The sequence below is a fragment of the Barbus barbus genome (genome assembly GCF_936440315.1).
Source record: "Barbus barbus genome assembly, chromosome: 7".
NCBI classification, from domain to species: domain Eukaryota; kingdom Metazoa; phylum Chordata; class Actinopteri; order Cypriniformes; family Cyprinidae; genus Barbus; species Barbus barbus.
The window spans coordinates 6,685,818-6,711,621 of record NC_136735.1 but is presented as its reverse complement, the minus strand read 5'-3'; the positions used below and the strand labels follow the sequence as shown (position 1 = coordinate 6,711,621).

Here is a 25,804-nt window from a genome sequence, read left to right as displayed (position 1 = left end):
TGATAATATTTGAAAATTGTATTAAATTAAACTCTCAAATTTACATGCTGCTGATTAATATTATAACATTATGTCGATCAACCGCCAAACCTTTGCATATTTCGATGATTTGTAAGCGGTTTTTATATTGTATTATTTATATAAATATTTATTTATTTTCTCTTTCAGTGTTTGCTGCTTGGGTTGTTTGTGTTTAACAATGATAATGAACTGGTTGTTATTTAAAGAGGTTTAATAGATATTTTAAAAAGTAATGCTACGTTGCATGGCATGCCTGCAATGAATTAAATGACTTCTTGTAAAATCACTGTAACTCGGGCAGCTTTATTGATGTATTCTTTTGCCATATTTACCCCATTTACATCCTTAAACAAAACCCATTTCGACTAAAATGTCATTAACGAGTACGTCTGATTATTTTGCACATGCACTGATCAGAATCAGGACGGTGTCTGTTTTGTGTGAAGGAGGAAATGTGCAATAATGTGACTTTTATGCGAGTTGCGTGGAGTAACTCGCTCCTGTGATCTCATGTCACTGACTTCCTTCTTCAGAGGAGATCATTGAGAGATCAGGTAAGAGCTGGCCAGCTCCCACAACACACTTGTTAAATCATCTCGACACTGGGGATTTCAGATTTCCACGTCTTGTTAGGCTGCTTTGTGTAATTTCCCCGAGGTTTCATCTGATGTTATGCACGAATTGACGGGATTTCTGTGCTTGAAGGTTAGCACAGGCTAGTTAGCTTCAGTTTAACACACATTTCCCCGCACGCTGATATTATTGAAGGGCTTTTAGAGGATAAACGCGCATTTGAGAGGCTTACAGTTGATTTGTCATCGCGTAAGTGTTGTATTTAACGTACAGATATATCGGTGTTTTGGACTTTTACGCGATAGCGCGTCAGTTTTATTAGCCGTTAGCTGAATTAGCCGTCAAAGTCATTTTACGTTTATGCACATGCGTATAAGCGAACAGGATTTTTAATAAAAAATTAAGAGTGTTTATATAGTATGTCAAGGCGTTATGAGTAAACTTGGTCATTTTAGCGTCGTTTGGACTCGTAGTTGTGTGTGAATGACTCGTACATACATACAGGCCTCATTGATCTAAACAAAGTTTAAAATAGACCGAGATGTGTTGGTTTTCATTTATTGCGGTCATAAACGCTGCTGTTCAAAGAGTTTTATTTTAATTCGTGTCTGTAAATGTCAAGTAGTGGGTTCAGAGAGTGACACGTAGGCGAAACGAGCCCATTGACATAATAGTATAACACGTTTCAGGCTGTATATGGAAGATTTGGGTTGTGTTTCAAAACCTAGTGTGCTGTCAACCTTCACACAACCCATCAAATGCTGTCTAGGTGGGGAACAACACAGCTTGGTTGTGTATGTAAACAGTTCATGTGCCATGGCATATCAGTGTGTGAATCACTCAGGTAAAGGTGTCAACTAACTGTTTAACCCTTTGTGTTCACCCAGACCCCCGTCAGACACTGTGAAGCCACGGGCTGTCGTGATGTCGGAGCCCAAAGCGCCCACCCCGGCCCCTGGGGACACCTATAAAGGCTGGCTCTTCAAATGGACTAATTACATCAAGGGATACCAAAGGCGATGGTTCGTCCTGAGCAATGGCTTGCTGTCTTACTACAGGTGAGTTTGTGGTGCGTTTTTATTGGTTATCGACCTCTACGAATGTTGAAAAAAAAAAAAAATGTTGTAAGGTATTGTTTTCTGTCAGACAACAGGTCTCCCGAAGGTTGATAGGAACGTCTGATGTCCTAATGAACCCTTTGTGATGCTGTCAAGTGTTCTTTGGCCTTTCACCAAAATCTGATAAGGTGCAAAGCTTTAGATGGTGAAATATCTTGATATTCTTGGTACGGCAAGCAGCACTTTTGCTTTTACTCATACAAACCCCTCAAACTTATGCATATAAGCTTTCCTATATGGTTTGTGCTTTACTGATGCTGTCTCAAATCATACGACTTCCTTCAAACCATTGGACTGGATGGACCAGTATACTATTATAGCTTTTTAATAGTATTTTAAATGAGCTTTTTTTCTTTAGATTTAATTTTAAATGTAATAAAAAAATTTATTACTTAAAAAAAATATTACTTTTAGTTTTTTGTTTTTAAATATTGCTAGTTAATTTTTTTTTGTAATGTTAATTTTTTATTAGCTCTTGTACTTATTTTTAAATACCACTATTTAGGTTTAATTTTCAGTTTTAGTTTTTATTTAATTAATTTTCAGTCAGTAACTTTAGTGAATCAACGTACATTAAATGAAAAATTGAAATGTTGCTTTGACCGCTAACTGAAATAAGTTAAAGTTTTAATCTAATATTCATATTTTATATTATTTCAGCTTTATTTCAATTAATAAAAATTGTTTTAGTGATGTAATGATGATAACCCTAACTGGGCGAAAAAAAAACTCAACACCTTGTGTTCGTCGGTCTGAAAGATGATGCCATTTTACGTAATTAGATTTGAGTGGGAGTTGATCTGGTGGTGAAGCCACATTCATGTCATTGGGCTCTGTCAATTATTAATACTGCATGTGAGAGTGCGCAGGAGCGCCTGCATGTGTATGTTTGCTCCTGCGATCCTCACTGTTTGCTCAACAGTTTAAGATGAGAGGATAACACATTCTTTAAAATCCACCCTCGTCATCTGATGTTTAAATATACAATAAAATAACAAGGTCCAACGCCTCAGCAGTTGCCTAGTGAGAGTATTTGCTTTATTTATGACTACTTTGCTTCTGTTGTAATTGTTTCTTGAATACGGAAATGAAATGTAAACATCATTAAATAAATATTGTGTTGATGCCGCACCAAAGCAAATAAAAAAAGTTTAAGTCATGATTAAAATGACCAAATTTTGTGGCATTGAAACTTCCCATTTCCAAAAGAGTTCACAAATTGCTGATTTTTATTGCAGTGAAAGATATACAGTCAATTATTATTTGATAATCTAACATTTGACAAAGCTTACTGGCACTTTGTGAATGCATACACCACCAATGTCTGGGGACGGTAAGGTGATGGCTTTTATTCAGCAAAGACCTTTATATTGCTGTTATTCTGAACTTTCAATTAATCAGAGAATTGTATCACAGTTTTCACAAAAACAAGAAGCAGCACAACTGTTTTCAACAATGATCATAATTAGAAATGTTTTTTGAAGGATCATGTGACACTGAAGGCTGAAGTAATGATACTGAGAATTAGCTTTGCATCACAGGAATAAATTACATTTTACAATATATTACAGTAGTTGTTTTAAATTGCAATAATATTTTGCAGTATTACTGTATTTCTGACCTTGGCGAGAATAAGAGGCTTCTTTTATCTGAATTAAAACACAAAATTCTGATCAAATTTGGCTTTGCATTAAATTTTAATGCAGTAACTCCTGATAAATCTCAAATATTAGGCCAATTACGTAGAGGATGGATTGTCTGCTTAAGTTAAGGAGCATATGGCATACTTTAGAAAAGACTTTATTAAGTGTTTATTATACAGTCTGTTAAATATTCAACTTCGAAATGCTAAATTTAAGTTGAAACTGAGATATCAGTATAACAGATGCTTGTCTAAGAAGCCCAGTGCATTGCATGTAGAGTTTGATGTAGTGCAATGCATTTGTTGTGTGATGTGATCAAATTTAAAAGATTTGCACAGAATAACTTCAAAACTATCAAAATACAATGGAAAAGTCCCAGTCATTCTGTGTAATGCAATTACCATGATGATTTAGTTTTAAGGTGATTAAAGTGAGTGATTTCTATTGTGAAGATATTATATAGCAATGCTCCGCTCTAAAAAAAATATAGTTATCCGCTAGAAATTGTTCTTTGTGATTGCTCTATGGAAATTATTTTAAAAAATCCAAATCCTGTAATCGTAATCAGGGTGTGGCAAACCTCACCGTAGCATTACAGTGTAAATAAAAGACACAAGTGCACATTGTCTTGTCCACCTCCACATGATTGGCTGAGCGAGTTTGGGTCACGTGACCGTATTAACAGGTCATCTCTGTTCAGGAGGATCACACGCTCGACTTAAGGCTTGATTTCAGCACTTCCTTTGCTCCTGCAGGCAGACCTCAGTGGTTTCTCATCGCTCTCATTGTGTGTGTGAAAGGTTCATCAGGAAATGTAGAGGGCGAGTAAGAGATTTCACGGGTTACAGGCTCAGGACTGTTGTGCCTCTGTTAAATCGCCTGGCATCGGTCTTGTGCCATGTCATAGCCCAGGGCTGTCCAAACTCGGTCCTGGAGGGCCAGTGTCCTGCAGAGTTTAGCTTCAACCCTAATTAAACACACCTGAAGCAGCTAATCAAGCTCTTACTAGGCATACTAGAAGCTTCCATGCAGGTGTGTTGAGGCAAGCTGGAGCTAAACTCTGCAGGACACCGGCCCTCCAGGACCGAGTTTGGACAGCCCTGTCATAGCCCGTCCACACTGGTCTTTTTTCCTGCAGAGTATTAAAAAATCAGTCAGATTTCAGCTTTCATGAAGTTTGTGAATGATGTTTCTTCCCCATACACTCTCCAACAACATGCCTCTATGAATATGTATTGTTTATTGAATATTTTGCAATAAGTTTTTAATATGTCACATTTTGTATGCATTCAAAGTATTGCAGTGTGTAGCCTTATATTGTTTACTGTTCATTTTACTTATTTGTCTTGGAGATGGTTGGTTTGATTGGTGGCTCAAAAATGTTCATTGAGGTAAATAATTTTCTGAGTATCTGCTAAGATCGTAAACATGAGGCTCTTTTCCAATCTGATACCAGATACTATGATAGTAGCAGTAACACGTCGTATCTTCTGTCACATAAATGCTCAAGAGTGAAAGAAACTCTACCTGAAGGCATTTCTCGAATGCTTGGCTTTCAGTGCTAATTCATGAATATTGCATTAGATGCCAGAAAACCGCTGTCGGGGGGCTTTTGTTCAAGTTTTTAACTCTCAGAGTTTAAAGAGAGCCTCATGAATGCTCCTCTAGCTTCACAGAACCAGACTTTGACTAAGTCTGAAACACATTACGTCTTGTTCTGTCCACCAGTTTAGCGATGATAAACAGTTTAAATCTAAAAGAGGATATAACTATGACTAAGAAAAGGGTTTTATCTTAAACGCATCCTCTTATCTCTATCCCCTTTGCTCTTCTAGGACCCAGGCTGAGATGGGTCACACATGTCGGGGGACCATAAACCTGGCCACAGCCAATATCACGGTGGAGGACTCATGCAATTTCGTCATCTCTAATGGCGGCACGCAGACGTATCACCTGAAGGCCAGCTCAGAGGTGGAACGGCAGCGGTGGATCACAGCACTGGAGCTGGCCAAAGCCAAAGCTTTCCGCATGCAGGCTCAAGAGTCAGGTCAGTTGGAAAGGAAACCACTTGAGAATAGCACAAAAATGCACACTTTGGGGTTTCTGTTTCACAGTTTTCTTTCCTCTTTTTTTTTTTTTTTCTGCAGATGACTCCGGGGACGACTCCACTCCTCCTGCGGCAGGTCAGGGCGCAGGCTCACGCAACTCAGAGGTGCAGTCCACCCTCCGGACACTGGGCAGCAAGGTGGAGGATTTGAGCACCTGCAACGATCTCATCGCCAAACACGGCTCTGCACTTCAGCGGTCAGTCTGCCTTCTCTAACAGATTGGACACACTTGACTAAAGTTATGGCTCTCATGACATTAATAACTTTTGCTTGAAATTTATTTATTATATTATTTATATAATATGAATATACAGGTGCATCTCAAAAAAATATAATATTGTGAAAGTTATTTTTTTGTAACTTATTTCAAAAAGTTAAACGTTCATATATTCTAGATTCATTACATGTAAAGTAAAACATTTCAAAAGTTTTTTTTTGTTTGTTTTAATTTTGATGATTTGAGCTTATAGCTCAAAATATTTGAATATTTCCTAAGATCAATAAGAAAAAAAAAAGAATTTGCAAAACAAAAAATTTCCAGTTCTTTAAACTATGTTGATTTTGATTTATGCACTTAATACTTGGTTGGGGCTCCTTTAGCACAGATTCCAGCATCAGTGAGGTGTGGCATGGAAGCGATCAGCCTGTGGTTCTGCTGAGGCACTATTGAGCCTTCAGCTCGTCTGTATTGTTGGATCTACTGTTTCTCATCTTTCTCTTGAAAATATCCCATAGATTCCATATGGGGTTCAGGCCAGGCATGTTGGCCAATCAAGCACAGTGATATCATGGTCAGCAAACCACTTGGAAGTGGTTTTGGCACTGAAGGCAGGTGCTAAAGTCCTGCTGGAAAAGGAAATCAGCATCTCCATAAAGCTTGTCAGCAGATGGAAGCATAAAGTGCTCTAAAATCTCTTGGTAGATGGCTGCATTGACTCTAGACTTGATAAAACACAATGGACCAACACCAGCAGACGTCACGGCACCCCAAATCATCACTGACTTCAAGCAGCTTGGATTTTGTGCCTCTCCAGTCTTACTCCAGACTCCAGACCTTGATTTCCAAATGAAATGCTAAATTTAATTTGATCTGAAAAGAGGACTATGGACCACTGAGCAACAGTCCAATTCTTTTTCTCCTTAACCCAGGTCAGATGCTTCTGACGTTGTCTCTGGTTCAGAAGTGGCTTGGTAGAAGAAGTGGCCTTTTCCTGAAGACGTCTGAGCGTGGTGACTCTTGATGCACTGACTCCAGCTTCAGTCCACTCCTTGTGAAGCTCTCACAAGTGTTTGAATCAGCTTTGCTTGACAGTATTCTCAAGCTTGCGGTCATCCCTGTTGCTTGTGCACCTTTTCCTACCCAATTTCCTCCTTCCAGTCAACTTTGCATTTAATATGCTTTGATACAGCACTCTGTGAACAGCCACCCCTTTCAGTAATGACCTTCCGTGACTTACCCTCTTTGTGGAAGGTGTCAATGATTGTCTTCTGGGCCATTGCCAAGTCAGCAGTCTTCTCCATTATTGTGGTTTCAAAGAACAAGAGAGATCCTGAATTTAAACTGTAGAGATGGTCATTTATTGAAACTCAAATGTAAATATTCTAATATTTTGAGATACTGATTTTTGACTTTCATGAGCTGTAAGCTCTAATCATCAAAATTATAACAAAAAAAAAAAAACATTTGAAATGTTTTACTTTACATGTAATGAATCTAGAATATATGAAAGTTTCACTTTTTGAAATAAGTTACAAATAAAATGACCTTTTTCACAATATTCAATTTTTTTTAGATTGCACCTGTGTCTTTTTTTTATAGCATTAGTTATTATGTCATAAATTATCAATGTATTTTTGTTTTATTTTAATGTTTATATATTATTTACAAATTATGATTATGCTATTAAAATCTATTAAAATAATTATATTTATACATTATGTTGTTAATATTTTGATTTAGTTTTAATTATGTTTTAGTAATTTTCTTGTTCTTTTGTCATTTTTAGTTTTTTTATTTCTATTTAGCTATTTATTTTATTTCAGGTTTAGTTTTAGTAATTTTTTCAGTTATCTGCCAAGGCAACATTTCTAGTTTAAATATTTATTTACTGTTTTTTGTTTTGTTTTTTTAATCTAATATCTATATTTTATTTTATTTTTAGCATTATTTCAGTTAACAATGTATTTTTGTTTCTATAGTTTTAGTTCACTATAACTCTGTCTGTCTGTCTATCTATCTATCTACACACACACACTTTCTTTCATAGTTTTTAAGACTTGACTGTTATTTTTAAATGTGGAAAATAGTCATATTCAAGAAAACGTATGTGTGTCTAAATCCTTTGGTTTTCCACTCAGATTCTGCTCATATAAAGTCGTTTCTTATGCTTTCCTTCAGGTCCTTGTCTGAGCTGGAGGGAGTTCGGCTGGGAGGAGAGACGAGTGAAAAAATCCGGCAGGTGACGGAGCGATCCACTCTCTTCCGCATCACTTCCAATGCCATGATCAACGTAAGACCACAGTGCTTTAGAGAAAAAGCAACTCACTGCCTCATTCACTTGTGGATGTCTGTTTAGCACACAGAAACCACAGTTAAACGTATTGTTAACGATTCTTTAATAATCTGATACCCAGGCCTGCCGGGACTTCCTGGCGTTGGCTCAGGCTCACAGTAAGCGCTGGCAGAAAGCCCTGCAGGCCGAGAGAGAGCAGAGAGTGCGACTGGAGGAGACACTGGAGCAGCTCGCCAAACAACACAACCATCTGGAGAGAGCCTTCAGAGGAGCGACTGTACTGCCTGCATCCCAGAGCAACCCGGCCATAGACAGCAAAGGTAAAGTACGACTGGCACAGAAAGACTGAGTGCTGCAAAATTATATAGAGACTAATATATAAACAGATCTCTAATGCATTGTCTTCAGTAGTTGCACACAATAATGAAAAGACAACTAGTGGTATGACTTTTCTAAGCAAAACCTTTTGAATGAATCTGTCAAAATGGTTTTTAATTACAGCACACAATTTTTACTAAATAAAGGCAATGGGGAATAAGATTTAATCTTTTTCATTTTGTTGTACAACTATAGAACTACATTGTAATAAACATCAATATGTATCTAAATACACACAACCATTTGGAAGATTGGTGTTGAATGTTTCTAAGTCTCTTCTGCTCATCAAGGCTGCATTTATTTGATCAAAAATGTAGTAAAAACAGTAATATTGTAAAATATTATTACAATGTAAAATAAATGTTTTCTATGTTACTATATTGCTAAATGTAATTTATTCCTGTGATGCAAAGCTGAATTTTCAGCGTCATTACTCTGGTCTTTAGGGTCACATGATCCTGAAGCTGATTTGCTGCTTAAGAAACAATTATTATTAATTGTGCTGCTTTTTGTGAGACATTTTTCAGGATTTTTTGATGAATAAAAAGTGTAAAAGAACGATTTAACATTATACATGTCTTTACTGACACTTTTGATCAATATAATGCATGCTTGCTTAATAAAAGTATTAATTTCTTTCAAAAAGTATCAATTTGATACAATATGGTAGTGTATTTCACAACATTTTAATAATTAAATTGTTTTTAAAAAAAAGTTTTGGTAATGCAAATTAGTCATTAAATCAGATTTTTGAATCAATTGAAATTTAGTTTGAACTGATAAAAATACTTTTTATTCTTTAATAAACATATCAGCCAATTAAAAAATTGCCGTGAAACATTTGCAATATTCAAAGTATTCCTTATTTTTTTAATTGTCAGCCAATTCCTTGTGAATATTGATCGTTCTAACTAATTTCTGTGTTTAAAAACTCTTCCCATACATTTGGATACGACATGCTGATTTCCTGTATATATTTTATACTTCCTTCTTTCTTTGTCCTGTAGGCCCAGTTCCAGGAAAGGGCGACGTCAGTGATGAGGATGAGGAGAATGAATTCTTCGATGCATGCGAGGACATTCAAGAGTTTATCACTGTACCAGCAGACCCCAAATATCACAGGTCTGTATTTACTGCCTCGCTCCTGTCATCACATCCCTCTCTGTCCCTTAACTCTCTTCTGATATGAGTGTTACTGGACCTAAGTGTGCGTGTCCTCTGCCTTCCCTTCCCCTTCCTCCTATCTCTCACTCTCTGGCTCTCTCATACGCTCTTTCCATTTCTCTCAGGAGATCCGGCAGCAATGTCAGCGGAATCAGTAGCGAGCTGGGAATGGATGACGGGACAACGTCGGTAAGGTGTTTATGTACACTGGCAGAATAATTATGATTTTTAACGTTTTTGAAAGAAGTCTCTTAAGCTCACCAAGGCTCAATAATACAGTAAAAACAGTAATGCTGTGAAATATTATTACAATTTAAAAACATGATTTTTAAATATTTCTTGAGCAGCAAATCAGCATATTAGAATGATTTCTGAAGGATCATGTGACACTGAAGACTGGAGTATTTATGCTGAAAACTCAGCTTTGCATCACAGCAATAAATTACATTTTACTATAGATTAAAATAGATGATATTTCACAATATTGCTGTTTTTACTGTATATTTTTGAGCAAATAAATGTAGCCTCCCTTGATGAGCATAAGAGATGACTTTCAAAAACATTGAAAATCGTAATTACTCCAAAAATTTGATCACCATTGTATGCGAGCCAAATTCGATTCGATGTGCTGTCTAAAAATTCATATTGACGAATGAAGTCCATGTTTAAACACCATTTTTTTTTTTTTTTTTTTTAAATCTTTCACAGCTAGATGAGCAGTCTCTGGCATCCAATTCCGAATCTCCACAGTCCCAGGAAGTAGTGCCTGTGAGAAAGAGGCGGACCCGAATCCCAGATAAACCAAATTACTCTCTCAATCTATGGAGCATCATGAAGAACTGTATCGGAAAAGAGCTCTCCAAAATCCCTATGCCTGTACGTCTATCCGTATCTTTATAAGAATGCAAAACAGCCCAGATTTGATTGCATTTGCTTTCAACGCATCCTTTCTTTTCACAGGTGAACTTCAACGAGCCCCTGTCTATGCTGCAGCGTCTCTCAGAGGATCTGGAGTACTACGAGCTGCTGGACCGGGGCGCCAAGTGCCAGAGCTCTCTGGAGCAGATGTGCTATGTGGCAGCTTTCACCGTTTCCTCTTACTCCACTACAGTTCACCGCACGGGCAAGCCCTTCAACCCTCTGCTGGGAGAGACATTTGAGCTGGACCGCGTGCAGGAGAGCGGCTACAGGTCCCTCTGTGAGCAGGTGAGCCTTTGTTTATCCTGAGACAGAGGAATTGAGGCGAGTTGTGTTTGATATTAATCCGTTCTTCTTCCCGTCTCTGTCTTCAGGTAAGCCATCACCCTCCGGCTGCGGCCCATCACGCGATCTCCGAGCGAGGCTGGACCCTGAGACAGGAGATCGCCCTGGCCAGCAAGTTCAGGGGAAAATATCTCTCCATCATGCCCCTGGGTAAATATTTATCCCATTTTGAGCCTTATCACAATGTTCAAGTTTTAAAAGAACATGCAGCTTTCATTCAGGGAAGAGGTTTTCTCATTAGTTCCTTTTCTTAAAAACAAACATATAAAACAGGAAGTGTAACGCAAAAAATCCCATTAGAAACAATGTCGAGTGGAATAAAAAAAAAAGGTTTTTGGACACTTACATTAACTAAATGTTTTGCCTGAAGAGTGTGCCAGTGCTGTATTTAAAATAGATACCATATGATTTGATGTTTTATTTAATGCAACAACATTTGGACATTTTTAATTGGCTTCCCAAACTAGGTTTTGTGATTCGATAAAAGGCTGATAATGAATTAAATCATAAAAATGTAAAATTTAAATGTATACATTATTTGAAAATAAAAACTTTCAATTCAAAACACAAAAAATATTAGATATTAAATACAAATAAATATTTGTTTTCCTGATGCCATGTAACTATTAATCAACATCAGAGAACTTTGTGTTGTTAAATTATTAAATTAAAATCTCTGGGGGCATTTAAAGTAAATTGTTTGGGATCTCTGCTTTAATATATTAGTATTTTGTTCTTATTAAAAAAATGGATATTTGAATGTCATATGCTTACATTTATGTTTTCAAGCAAGAGTTTTCAAGCTTATTTTGAGTTGCTTGTTTGTTTGCTCCAGGTTCTATTCATTGTGTCTTTGAGAAGAGTAACAATCACTACACCTGGAAGAAAGTCACAACCACAGTGCACAATATTATTGTCGGGAAACTCTGGATAGATCAGGTCAGAATACACGCTACTTATTTAGACACATTTTCATATGATCTGCATCAGTGTGTCTGATATAAAATGAACTGATGGACTTGTCAGTGGATAATGCTACAGTCATTTCTCTTTTAATTGTTATTTTCTAAATAGTGTCAGCAATTTTTGGTACATGTCGTTTAAATTATGTATTTTTCCTGGTTTTGCAAATTACATTATACAAAAGTAGCCCTTAAATTGCAATATCTATAGTGTGGCATTTCATTTTATTCATAAGTGATATTTGTGTGTCTCTCTCTCTTTCTCTCTGAATTCAGTCAGGAGAAATCGACGTTGTGAATCACAGAACAGGCGACCGCTGTCATCTCAAATTCGCCCCATACAGCTACTTCTCCCGAGATGTGGCCAGAAAGGTGAGTCAGCAGCTGTTCCACTGACTTCTTTCTCCCAGAATGCAGACGTGTCAGTTTTTCCCCTTTCATCCGTCACCCTTTGCAGCTTTTCATGTTCTGTTTGCCCGTTCTGTAATTTATGTCTGCTTTCGCTTCCTTATTGTGCAACGCCTCTCTCTGCAGGTCACGGGGGTGGTGACAGATAAAGACGGAAAAGCGCACTATGTTCTGTCTGGGACGTGGGACGAGAAGATGGAATGCTCTCGTGTGATGCAGAGCACCAGAGGGGGAGAAAACGGTGCTGACGGGCGACAGAAAACAGTTTATCAGACGCTCAAAGCCAAAGAGCTGTGGAGGAAGACTCCGCTGCCGTAAGATAGTCCCTGACGTTTACAATATTTCGCAAGTTCAAGCTCAGTCGACAGCATTTCTTCCTCATTTTCTTTACAAAATTATATTTAATTACACAAGCTTCTGAAATCTTCCCTCAGATTTGTAATAAGAATCAATCATAAATCTGTTTCGAGTTCTCCTTTTAATTTTGTGCCAAGATAAAAGGTCCACTATTTTACGTTTGAAAGCAAGCTTAAATATCATTAGTAGAATTTTACAATTGTTCTCTCATTTATTTATTTATTTTATACTTTTATCAAATTTCTGGGGAAACAGTGCTTTATAAAATTATAGGGTTCCCATAATGGGTCCCACACATTTGTGACCCTGGAGCACAAAACCAGTCTTAAGTCGCTGGGGTATATTTGTAGCAATAGCCAACAATACATAGTATGGGTCAAAATTATAGATTTTTCTTTTATGCAAAAAATCATTAGGACATTAAGTAAAGATCATTTCCATGAAGATATATTTTGTCAATTTCCTACTGTGAATATATCAAAACTTCATTTTTGATTAGTAATATGCATTGCTAAAAACTTAATTTATTATATTATTTATTATATAACTTATTTTTTTTGCACCCTCAGATTCTAGATATTCAAATAGTTGTATCTCAGCCAAATATTATCCTATCCTAACAAACCATACATCAATGCAAAGCTTATTTATTCAGCTTTCAGATGATATATTAATCTCAATTTCGAAAAAGTTGCCCCTTATGACTGGTTTTGTGGTCCAGGTTCGCATTTCACACATTGTCTCAGTGTCTCACTGTAACCTAGATTCTTTTTTTTATGTGAACAAGGCACGACTCAAAATAATTTTTTATGGTTATAAACATTGTCACAAATGCTGTCAGTTTAACTTGTACTAAATATTGAATATTCCTTTAATTACTAAATGTTGATTAGAATACATGACCAGACTTCCAAGGAAGGTTAAAAAGCCATTGCCATTACCTAGTTAATATTCATGAGTAGTTGGAGCCGTGGCTTAGTATTTAGTGAATGTTCTCTGGTACATCATGTTGTGGTTCTCAAGTGTGAATTCGACTGGAATTTCTCAATCTCTCCGTAATTTCCTGCCCTTTCTCTCTCTGTGCTTTGTAGGGAAGGCGCTGAAAACATGTACTACTTCTCGACCCTGGCGTTGACATTGAACGAGCTGGAGGAGGGCGTTGCTCCCACGGATAGCAGGAGGCGGCCGGATCAGCGTCTGATGGAGCAGGGCCGCTGGGAGGAGGCCAACGCTGAGAAACAAAGACTGGAGGAGAAGCAGCGCACCACCCGTCGAGAGAGGGACCGAGAGGCCAACCGCGCCACCAACCCTGCAGAAGAGGGTAAGGAGCCAGCGGATGGGGGTAAAGAGTCCTTTTATTTGTCATTCTGCTCGTCTCTCCTCGTTTCCTCCGCCTTCTCGGCGTTTCTCGTTCACTCCCGTATGTCTGTCTCTGTCTTTCCCTCAAGCTCTCATTGAGGACTCCATATCTGACTCGCCTCTAAAAAGCAAGTACTCCTGTTCTACTTCCTTTTTCTTTTCTCTTTTTAATTGTCGTCTTCTGCACTTTCTCCCATTTCACACACACAAGCACACTGTAATAGTGCTTATTTGCATGACATTAAAAGAATAGTTCACCTAAAAATGAACATTTTGTCATTTTGTTCCAAATCTGTGGGACCTTTCTCAATGAATTTTCTTGCGTGAAGCGTTTCCACAAAATCAGTGAAAGGGACTTAAAAACTTGAAAGCTTCAAGCAGTGTTATTTTAATTTCCCTAATATATCATATATTTATATCCCTAATATATCATGTATTTTTGTTTATTTATTTAAATTATTATTATTTTTGTATGTTCCATTGAAGTCTCTTTCAATTTTTATTTTTAAGTTTCTGTAATTTTGTTGTTTTGTAAAAAAAAAAATTAAGTCAGTTTTTTTTTTTTTTTGTATTTTAGTACTTCACTAAACAAAAATTAGAAATGTTGCCTTGACAACTAACTGAAATGTAAGTTAAGTTTTGTTTTGTTTTATTTCAGTTAACATTCAGTTTCAATGAATATACATGTTTAATAGTTTTAGATGATGCTAATAAAACTGACTCCAAAATCACAAACAAGTACCATAAAAGTAGTAGTACACCAGTTTTGAAATACTTTGGTGCGTTTATGATCCACGTATATGCAAGAAAGAGTCGTATTGAGGTTTAGAACAAAATATGACATGATTTTTATTTTAGGGTGAACTTTCCCTTTAATAGCCAGGATCACTTTCCCCACCTCCATTATGCCATTCACTCATTGTATTCTTTCTTTTTTTGTTTTTGTCTTAATTTGCATCCCCCTTTTTAATTTTTGTCTGCTCGTCTCTCAACTCTGATCAGCTGAAGAAGTCGAGATTGCCAGTGAGCCCTCTGAGACCACTTACAAAAGCAAGTACCATCCCATCCCTCTCTCCTAATCACTCTGTCTCTCACACATTTATCGTCTAATCATCTTCACTTTCCATCTGTCTGTCCCTCCATCAGCTGACACAGATGAAATTTCCTCCGATCTTTCACTATCAAGCAAGTAGCAGAATCAACACAGACTATAGCTGTGTAGTTTAGTTTAGTCATTTTCTGATTGTATTTTGCTGCACTCACATCATTAATATTGTTGTAATTGCCATTACATCAAGAATACAGCAATTCTAAACCATACTAGAGTCCATATGAACTATCTTAGATTACATTTTCGAGGAGATTCAGTTGTGAAAACACTTCAATAGAAACGAGCAGATTATTAGACTTGGTTCTTGTTTGAATTAATTCTTGCTTCATGCATTTTAAATTAGAAGTGTGTGTATTTTACTTCCACTAGTGGGCAGTGTGAATGCATAAACTGCAGGAGTGTAGACAATATCGTATACAGAGACCATAGTTAGTGTTTACTTTCTTCAGGTCACTCCTCCCATGCATGCTAACATCTCTCTCACTCCCCTTCTCTTTGCCTGCCTCCCTCCATCTTCATCTGTGTGCTTCTGCAGCTGAAACACTGCATGGCTCACACCCACCGGCATACTCAAGCAAGTACCACACACTCGCTCACGTCACATACAAAACCAGTGTTCCTAATGAAGTGGAATTATGTATTTGTAGAATAAGAGCTACATTTTTACAGCTTAATGGGGTCACATTATACAACAACATTTATACTTTTTTTGCTTAACAGCACAAGATCCACAATTCATGTTATGACTCTCTTAACTATCGCAAACACATACAGCTTATGCATTGATTATCACAGAAAACTGCACACTATCATACACTTTCACATACGTGTCATGTTATACAGTGACTGTGCTTTCACACACATACACATTATAAAATGACAATTGTGGGGTTAAACTTTGTGCATTTTTGAGCTGATGAATGAGACCCTCACTGTCTCGTTATCTGCTCTGTGTCGCTCTAGTGGAGGGTCCTTATGGAGCTCCAGTCAAAAGCAAGTAACATCCACCCAAAACCATTCCAGCCCCCCATTGCTCACATCCGATAGAGCTAGGCGGTATGATCAAGCAGAATACTGTAGTTTAACAGTTTAATTGACATGTCATGCCACTCACATCCAGTGTGAACATGTAGTATTTTTCCAATATGTGCATACCTTTGCTTTAATAAAATATTATTTAATATTTTAAAATAAATATATAAATGTACAATGCTTCAGCTCATAAAATAAAATATTAAATATTAGTCAAATATATAATTAAAATTTAAAAATATGTATATTTGAGTTAGACGGTAATGTTATGTACTTATGTAATTATGCTCATAATATTTAGGTTTGACCTTTTTCTAGCTAGGACCTTGTTACAGTATAATTATACATTAAAGTAGCAAGTTATATGAATTAACTGCATGTATTTATTATATGGTTAGGGTTAGGATGAGAGTTTGGTTTAATATTGCATGTAATTATGAATAATTTATTGTTATTAATATACTAAGTACACATGTGTAACAAGGTCACTGTAAAAGAAAATTATCAATATTTAATATATAGACAAGATGGACTACATGAATTTAATATAGAATATATATAGACTATTTTTGGAATGGCATATTGCTTTTTATCCCAATTATAAACCATTCTAGAATCCAAATAAATACACCGTATTCTAGACAATTCAGTTAATGTGAAATAAGTTATATGCAAATATTACATGCAAAATAGGTTTTTATGTCTATATTTATTTTTCAAGTCCATATTCACATGTGTTAAAGCATGTTTCATGTTTCAAGTATTTTATTCATGGGCTTGTGCAGAAATGAGAATGATATATTATATTACTATATTATATTACAAAAAACTGCACTGTTATACATACTGCCATTACTGTAATATAAAGTTGTATCTTGGACTGTGATATAAAATGCTGGTCATGCCGCCCACCTCTAAAATTTTCCAATATTTTTGTCCTTTTTTCACTTTATTATTCTTCCTCCTGAGTTGACCATGTGCCTCTCTTAGCTGCTGTTTGTCAGCCTGTTGTGTGAATCTAGAAAGCCAGATGTGTTGAATCAGAGATTGTAGCTGATTAAGTATAGATTTAATAGTTTAGTCAGAGTTAGTTTTGTAAGCTCCAGGCTGTATTTGAAATAGTTTCTAATAGCTTTGTAGAAAAGGGCTCTATTGAGTTACTATAGCACCCTCATATATGTTCTGTTCTCTAATTAAGTTGCTGTTTGTTTGCTTTGTATATACGTCTTTGTTTTGTTCGATCAGGTGGTCACCAGGAGAACTACACGCCCATGTGGTTCGAGCGGCAGGTCGACTCGATGACAGGAGAGCCCACGCACATCTACAGAGGAGGATACTGGGAGGCCAAGGAGCAGGGCAACTGGGACTCCTGCCCGGATATCTTCTGATCCCAATCACGCACATGCCCCGCGATGCCCTCACTGTCCCATTTCCCGGAAGATAACAAACAAACGAAAGCTCAGTCAGCTGCCCCTTCTCTTTTCCCCATATCGTAGTGTATTGAGATGCGCGTTTTCTCTTTCACCAGCCGTGCTCTACTCAGTGGACAGTAAGGGACACCGAAATGGTCTGGGAACGCTCCATCCACTGTGTGTCTCTCTGTTCTCCTCATGTTCACGGATTTACTGAAGTATAGGGTTCACGATTCAGTAAATGCTAGCGTTAGGAAAGCATATCCTTTCCTGCTCCACATGTCTTCCTCAAGCTGTGGACGTCACATCCTTAAACATCTGGGGGATATGAAGGCCTGTTTGCTCATGCGTGTGTGTGTGAGTTCAGAGAAGCGCTGTAGTGCTCTTTCTTTTCATTGAGCATGTTTGTGTGAGAGATGAAGTGTAAGAGCTCGCCTTGGTTTGTGGATTTTAAAGGAATGGTTTGCACAAATATGAAAGATCTGTCATTGCTTACTCGCCGCCTTATTTCTTTTGCAATACAAGCTTTTTTCCATTAATGTTTTCCATTAATGTTAGTGCACAACGTGTCAAGCGCTACAAAACACGATAAAAGTACCATTAAAGTACTCTGTGATTTGAGGAGCTATGTTCCTTCTGAATTTATACAATAGTTTTCTGTGAGGATTTCGCCAATTGTTTGAGTGCCAATTGGAACGCCAGTTACAACATGATTTTTTTTTTTTTGAGACAAAACCGTCAAACTGCACCATTTTTTAAACTCTAATCAAATTAAATGTCAGAGCTTTGGCAGATGGGAAGATTATCAATAAATTTCAATCTTTTCATTCACATTAAGCCAATTAATTACTTGAGATATAACAAACAAGTCAAGTGGTTTTAAGTCATTATTTTGGTCCTTTTTGGACCTGGACAGCCTGTAACCTGTAACCAGGAAAAAAACAAAAACATTAAAGTATCATGAAAGTTGTCTATGCGATTTGTGATGCTATATTACAAGTCTCCTAGTTTTATGCAAGGTTTTCCATATTTGTTCAAACTGGCATGACAATTATAAAATGCAAAAATCAATAGCATTTTGGAGTCAATGGCCATCAAACCACACAATTTCTTCCCAAATGAATGTCAGAGCTTTAACAGAAGAAAAGATTTTCAGTGAATAACAATGTAAATTTCAGTCTCTTCACATTACTTGAAATACAACACACAATTTGTGTGCATTACTTCTATGATGCCTTTAAGTCATTGTTTTGTTTCTTTTTTCAGCCGATGAATTTAAAAAAAAAATCAACAACGTGGGTTTGAATGACCTGAGGGCGAGTAAACAATGGTATCATTTTCATTTTTGCATGAACTGTACCTTTAAATCCCATCACAACTGTACAGTCCTCTCAATCCATTCTGCTTGGAATGAGGAGGATGTCAGCATCATTCTAATCTAAAATCACTTAAAATGACTAACCAGTTGTCCAGAGCGTGTTTGTTTATAGCCTCCAGAACAGCATGTGTCGATCGTGCTGCTCTAAGCAGGAGAGCCACATAAAAGCATCAATGTAGCTGCACTGTTCGAGTTTAGCTTCAGCGTTTCAAACTGACAAGTCGCTGTGATGTGACACCAAAGGAAATACCCGTTTGCTGAGGTTTCCCCTTCAGCCTGGGCACAGATGCATTATGGTCCGCTCCTGCTCACGTGGAAAGCTGTGAAGAGAAGGATGGTGTCCACAAACTGAGGCGCTCGAGTGTGTGTGTGTGTGTTCAAATGGGCACATGAGGTTGAGGGAGTCTCAAACCAGTGTGTGTGTGTGATCATGAGGGGGGTTTGTTGTATATTCCAGTGAAACAAAAAAGAAAAATTGCATTTTATTTTCAAGTGTACTTAAACACATGCGTGGGGGGAAAAAGCAGCAATGCAAAAAACATTGCGGATATTTGTGTATATATATATCAAATAATGAAGTAAAATATTCATACTATTAATACCAATTCTTCTTATGCTGACACTGACAGCTAGAGTTATAATTATGATGGTAATTTTGATGTAGTTTGAGGGTTCAGCACAATTATTTAGATTTTTATCATTTTTTTTTTTTTTTGTCTGTTTGATATGGGAAGCGATGACGCATTCGTGTTTTCATATCAAAGACAAAACGTTTGCTCATTGTCCTCGAATGGATTCAGACTAATGGAAATTTTATATGTGTGTGTATATCTATCCCGTCATCCTCCTGTTCCGTTAAAACAGCAGTTTCAATGTGAATTCACAGTTTTACTGCTGTTTGTAATAACTGCAGATTCTGTTTTCTTTGTACAACTCTTTCTTCATTGATTTCTTTCCTTTGTCTGTCATTCCTCAAGTTTTCCTCCCTACCGCTGGTTGTCATTCTTCTTTTTGTTTGTCCTGTTGGTGTTGTCCCTCTCTTGGCCTCTGATCATTGTGTTACGGAATTGCTCTTGACTGTCGTCATGGTGCAGATGATGGTGTAATAAAAGCTGGTTTGAAAAGGAAATGATCAAACAAACAACAGTCTGTCATGCCTGTCATTATCAATTTTCCCCTTTACATATTTTGCAAGTCAATGTTCTTAGAGATTACGGCTGAAATGCAGTTGATAAACAGTAAGTTTCGGTTTCCCGTCTTTTGCTTTGGAGGACCGCCACCCTTTTTACAAGAATGTTTTTTTTTTTTCCTCCTGAAGTTATGAAGCTGAAGCAGGCTTCCAATGAGATTTCCAGACCTGATTTTTTTCCCCTAGTTGTTCTGCTCCAAAATTTTTCAATGGATAAATATCGCCAGATATTGGAGAAAATTGCACCCTAAGAATTATAAGTATTTAAATCCGTTAATTTCAAGAGTTTACACCTATATTTGATTTATGTAAATGTTTTAGGTCCTAATAACTAATATTGGAAAATATTAACATTTAACTCGATGCTCACGATGCTAATGATTATTAATATTTGAATTAGGAGCTTAATTGTTTTTTAGGAAAAAGTTTAAATGTACATCACGTATTTGTTCGTACATAATTTTTTCCATTTTTATTTTAAGTTTTGTAAGTTTCTTGTCTTTTACTTGTTTCTAAAACAAAAATGCTTTAGAAAAGCAAAATAGCTTTTTATTTCCAGAATCCTACTCATTGTATTAAACAAACTGAACAATGCAATGTGGTCATGGTCATCATAATAGAGTACTAATACTGTTCCAGATACTGTTTTAGTGTGCAGTACACACTACTCCCTTCCAAACAGCTTAAGTTTCTATTTCCCAGCTGTGAGCTTTTCAAAGGAGGTGTGTCTTGAAGGAATCATTTTAAAAAGGACTCTGCTGTTCAGTGAGACTCGCTACAGATCAATACCCGGATCACTGCAAGAAACTTGGAGGATCAGTCTTCAACATACAAGGTAACAATTGAGATGTTTCTGTTTTCCATAAGGACAATATGATGCTTAAAAGTCATGGGTGTCTCTTAGGTGGTTTGAGACACAGAACATCAAAAATAAATTCACCCATAATTTCATGACGGAGAATAACATTCTCAAAAATGTCTTAATTTTGAGCAATTTCATGAGAAAATGTAAATATGGCATTTTTTTTATACAGTTAAAGCTTGAAAAGTTTTCTTGAAAACCTGTGGTGTGATGTTTATTTGAAAGGTGTTTCTAAATGTAGCAAAATAAAACAAAAAAGTAAGATCAATGCTATAATTGGCTGAACTGTATTCAACTATTTTGCATTGACAAAATTAAAAAAAAAAAAATACTACATTGTAATAGAAATATACGTTAAATGAAAGACTAAGAATGTTTGGCTTTTATATTTAATACTTTTAAAAATTCATTTGTCATAACATGACCATTGGAGTCTAGACAAAAAGAGTGATTCAAAGCAGTGGAAAACATAAATGGTGACTAATTCATCTAAAATGCACTTTCCCTATAAGCATAACTAACTGAATTTACTGCCTCATTATATGATTTTACTATTATTCTAAATATGTCTTCATTGTCTCTCTCTCTCTCACACAGTCGTCCATCATGGTGAACACCCTGAATGAACTGTCCCAGCTAAAATCCTCCGGCTTCGGTCAGCCGTGGCCGAGACATGGCCTGAACCTGTTATATTGGTTTGCTAAGGACTATATCTACTTTAGTAATGGTGATATTGTCTCGAAATACAGGCCTCGAAACGGAGACTTTGGCTTCCACAAGTACTATAACAGAATTGAAGATGATGATGATCACATTGTGCCCCTTCAGAGCCTTCCGTACTATGAGGTGGGCAACCTGAACGCTCCAGGAGCAGACAAACTCCCAAATTATGTCAGGGCAAATTACAGCCAGAACAAACCTGACCGTAACAAGGACCGCATTATTGTGCGTCAGGACGAATATGGCAACTTCAACAGAGTGTATGTGACTGAACACAACGACCCGAAACGATTCGACAGCAGTAGAACCTACCGAGTGAGCCAGGGCCTCCTCCTGATCATCAGTAACATGAGTCGAGACCAGTATCTCGAAAAGACAGTCAACACTCGAGAAGATCGTGCCAGAGTCACACTACAGAGTCGTAATGTTAATGAGACAGTGCCTGACAACAACTCTTGGTGTACCATTCTATGAGCCATTACCTTACCCTGCTTTCATTATATTCGTGATTATTATATACATTTTAATATTATGTAATGGTGAACTGATTAAAACATAGTTTCTCTGGCTTGGTTTGAAATAAAATGAATTTGGAAACTCATATTTTGAACTGTTTTTTTTGTTTGTGCAAATTAATTTCTTTTGGTATCCTAATATCAGATGCCCTTTGAAAACAGGTGTGCCTAAAGCATGTGAGGGAGAGTGGAAGTGGTTCACACAATTTTCAATCCTTGAGTATTTCTGTCAGAATTGTTTTGATGAATCAAGATAAAAGGGAAAGGGGAGCAACAAACAAACGATTATTCCACAATTATTCAGTTTTTTTCTGCTATAAATGTCTGTCTGGCATAAAGCAGTATCAGGTTTTGTTGGCAGATATTTCTCCACCCACAAAAGCCATTATCAGAGTGTGAACACTTCTGCAGGATAAGGTGGACTCGTGATTTGTATTGCTTTATTAGTTAATAAAAATGTTAAAGCGTCTAGGCTATATAGCAGTATCTTTGCCCTCACAAGACAATGTCTATGCTGCTGCATTCAAGGAACTGCTGGATGCAACAGTTCATTACCAGATACACGGTAAAAGCACGGTCCCATTTATTTATTTATAAAAAATAATATATAAATTAGCTAGAATACAGCAGCCAATCTTGACTTCCTTGCTTTTTACTCCAACTGCAGATTAACACTTCATCTTACTGCATGATTCTTAGTGGATCAGTTTTTCTATTGCTAGGCCTAGAGATTTCTGATCATATTTCTGTGTGATCAGTGCATGCAGATGGTCAGTTTAAGACCCAACAGACTTTATTCTGCTGATACTGAGAGAAAATTGTCTGAATGGGTGCCAACATGTCAAAAAGTGAGCAGATACTTATACATTTTTTATTTTTATGATAGCTGAAAAACCCATCAAATAAGACTAAAATATTTGTCTGTAGAAATGACTAACAGGCTGCTTTTGGTGCTTATGTTCTGTATTAATTTTACATTTTTTCTGTAACTGTATGTATGCTGTTAAAAATATACCTTTGCACTTTTGTTAGAGTAAAACCAGTCCGGTTCTTTACTTTTTCAGCATAATAATCATGGACGCTGTGAGAAACCTGAATGATTTGTCTGATCTGAGAGAGACAAAGTATGGTCGGCCACCTCCCAGACACGGTCTGAACTTGTTGTGGTGGTTTGCTCATGATTATGTTCAGATTGATTTCAACGGTCGTATGACTGCACAGTGCAACCCTACAAATGGAGCTTTTGGTTTCCACCGATTTCATGATAGGGATGGACTGCTTCCTTACAGTGGCCTACTATGAGGTGGGCAACCTGGACAAAGCTGATTCACTACCTTATTATATGTCACTGAGAATTACACTGGATATTCAGACAACAGCAACAAAGATCGCATCATTGTTTCCTTTGACTCAAGGCGGAGAAGATTTGAGAAGATTCATGTGACGCAGCAGATCAGGTGCACTTTGACCAGAATCGCACCTACTGCAGAATCACCTCCCGAGTCCATACAGCAGCCGCCACATGGATCTCGTTGCACGTCTGTTTGTGGTATTACGGTACGGAGACACGAAGCGGCCAAAAAGCTGACGAATACCTATATTTCAGCGGTTATTAATTAAATGTGTCCCAAAAGATAAAATATACAGTTATATTATGTTCAAATATATTATACTGTGTAGTTTTCCATAAAAATACGGTCTGCTAAAATACATTATAGCACTGATTATTTCGTACTATTTTCTACCTGCATTATTCAAATTCCTTCAGAGTTAACAATAAAATTGGAATTAATTCTACTTCAGGACACCCAAGACTCTCTCTGCGTCAAGTTTCATGACATTTTACTGTAGAATTTGGGAGAAAATGAATGCCAAGGTCTGTCACAATGCATTATAGCACTCCTTGACATTTAGACAGGCATTATTCAAATTCCTTCAGAGTTAACAATACAATTGGAATTAATTCTACTTCAGGACACCCAAGACTCTCTCTGTGTCAAGTTTCATGACATTTTACTGTAGAATTTGGGAGAAAATGAATGCCAAGGTCTGTCACAATGCATTATAGCACTCCTTGACATTTAGACAGGCATTATTCAAATTCCTTCAGAGTTAACAATACAATTGGAATTAATTCTACTTCAGGACACCCAAGACTCTCTCTGTGTCAAGTTTCATGACATTTTACTGTAGAATTTGGGAGAAAATGAATGCCAAGGTCTGTCACAATGCATTATAGCACTCCTTGACATTTAGACTGGCATTATTCAAATTCCTTCAGAGTTAACAACAACATTTTCAATACAATCTTCTTCAGCACGACCAAGACTCTCTCTGTGTCAAGTTTCATGACATTTTACTGTAGAATTTGGGAGAAAATGAATGCCAAGGTCTGTTACAATGCATTATAGCACTTCTTGACATTTAGATAGGCATTATTTAAATTCCTTCAGAGTTAACAATAAAATTGGAATTAATTCTTCTTCAGGACACCCAAGACTCTCTCTGTGTCAAGTTTCATGACATTTTACTGTAGAATTTGGGAGAAAATGAATGCCAAAGTCTGTTACAATGCATTATAGCACTCCTTGACATTTAGACAGGTATTATTCAAATTCCTTCAGAGTTAACAATACAATTGGAATTAATTCTTCTTCAGGACACCCAAGACTCTCTCTGTGTCAAGTTTCATGACGTTTTACTGTAGAATTTGGGAGAAAATGAATGCCAAGTCTGTCACAATGCATTATAGCACTCCTTGACATTTAGACAGGCATTATTCAAATTCCTTCAGAGTTAACAATAAAGTTTTCAATACAATCTTCTTCAGAACGACCAAGACTCTCTCTGTGTCAAGTTTCATGACATTTTACTGTAGAATTTGGGAGAAAATGAATGCCAAGGTCTGTTACAATGCATTATAGCACTTCTTGACATTTAGATAGGCATTATTTAAATTCCTTCAGAGTTAACAATAAAATTGGAATTAATTCTTCTTCAGGACACCCAAGACTCTCTCTGTGTCAAGTTTCATGACATTTTACTGTAGAATTTGGGAGAAAATGAATGCCAAAGTCTGTTACAATGCATTATAGCACTCCTTGACATTTAGACAGGTATTATTCAAATTCCTTCAGAGTTAACAATACAATTGGAATTAATTCTTCTTCAGGACACCCAAGACTCTCTCTGTGTCAAGTTTCATGACGTTTTACTGTAGAATTTGGGAGAAAATGAATGCCAAGTCTGTCACAATGCATTATAGCACTCCTTGACATTTAGACAGGCATTATTCAAATTCCTTCAGAGGTAATATGGAAATTTAAATTAATTCTTCTTCAGGACGACCATGACTCTGTCTGTGTCAACCTTCATTGGGATTTACTTTGAAGTTTTGGAGAAAATTAAAAACAAAGTCTGTCACAATACATTATGTCTCTGGTGTGCGTTTCCCGATAGCATTGCCTCTTAGTGCACTACGATGACTCTAAAGGTCTTAACTAAAGGTGTACCATTTCTAGGCGTGGTCCCCGAACTATACCTTCGGTTGCTTACAGGTATACCTTCTTACGTGCGACGTTACCACGTGCTGTCCATGAGGGTGGTGCTGAATTGGTTGATATTGATGGATTGAGAATGTATTATTCACTATGCAGGGGCTGCTTCAGTGCGTAATGTGAGAAAGCGGTGTTCTTTATAAAATAATTGTTGATTTTAA

General features: G+C 36.8%; 2 protein-coding genes across 21 annotated transcripts; both read left to right on the top strand.

Annotated features, from left to right (window-relative positions):
* Positions 1-494: 494 nt before the first annotated feature.
* On the top strand, positions 495-19,949 carry LOC306872682 (oxysterol-binding protein 1-like). 20 transcript variants are annotated; one of them, XM_079421391.1, is made up of 20 exons: positions 529-575; positions 1,482-1,652; positions 5,191-5,402; positions 5,503-5,659; positions 7,862-7,973; positions 8,098-8,296; positions 9,362-9,476; positions 9,644-9,707; positions 10,227-10,394; positions 10,479-10,724; positions 10,811-10,931; positions 11,617-11,720; positions 12,020-12,115; positions 12,278-12,465; positions 13,600-13,829; positions 13,957-13,995; positions 14,870-14,917; positions 15,014-15,052; positions 15,514-15,552; positions 17,256-19,949. In XM_079421391.1, the coding sequence occupies exons 2-20, from the start codon at positions 1,519-1,521 to the stop codon at positions 17,396-17,398; spliced, it is 2,454 nt and encodes an 817-aa protein (XP_079277517.1). In that variant the 5' UTR covers positions 529-575; positions 1,482-1,518; the 3' UTR covers positions 17,399-19,949. The 20 variants fall into 20 exon arrangements, with proteins under 20 accessions (XP_079277531.1, XP_079277528.1, XP_079277536.1 ...); XM_079421405.1 differs by lacking the exon at positions 15,014-15,052 and having other exon boundaries at positions 495-575; XM_079421402.1 differs by lacking the exon at positions 13,957-13,995 and having other exon boundaries at positions 499-575; positions 13,600-13,850.
* Positions 19,950-20,731: 782 nt separating this feature from the next.
* On the top strand, positions 20,732-22,134 carry LOC306872684 (uncharacterized protein). The gene is made up of 2 exons (XM_079421419.1): positions 20,732-20,824; positions 21,449-22,134. The coding sequence occupies exon 2, from the start codon at positions 21,458-21,460 to the stop codon at positions 22,043-22,045; it is 588 nt and encodes a 195-aa protein (XP_079277545.1). The 5' UTR covers positions 20,732-20,824; positions 21,449-21,457; the 3' UTR covers positions 22,046-22,134.
* Positions 22,135-25,804: the final 3,670 nt, after the last annotated feature.

What these genes read in the sequence shown, in the direction of transcription:
- LOC306872682 (XM_079421391.1), top strand. Translation starts at nt 1,519, where the DNA reads ATGTCGGAGCCCAAAGCGCCCACCCCGGCCCCTGGGGACACCTATAAA. An exon ending in TCTCTCCATCATGCCCCTGG is followed by an intron (nt 10,932 to 11,616) that starts GTAAATATTTAT and finishes TGTTTGCTCCAG; the next exon opens with GTTCTATTCATTGTGTCTTT. An exon ending in CACCAACCCTGCAGAAGAGG is followed by an intron (nt 13,830 to 13,956) that starts GTAAGGAGCCAG and finishes CTTTCCCTCAAG; the next exon opens with CTCTCATTGAGGACTCCATA.
- LOC306872684 (XM_079421419.1), top strand. Translation starts at nt 21,458, where the DNA reads ATGGTGAACACCCTGAATGAACTGTCCCAGCTAAAATCCTCCGGCTTC.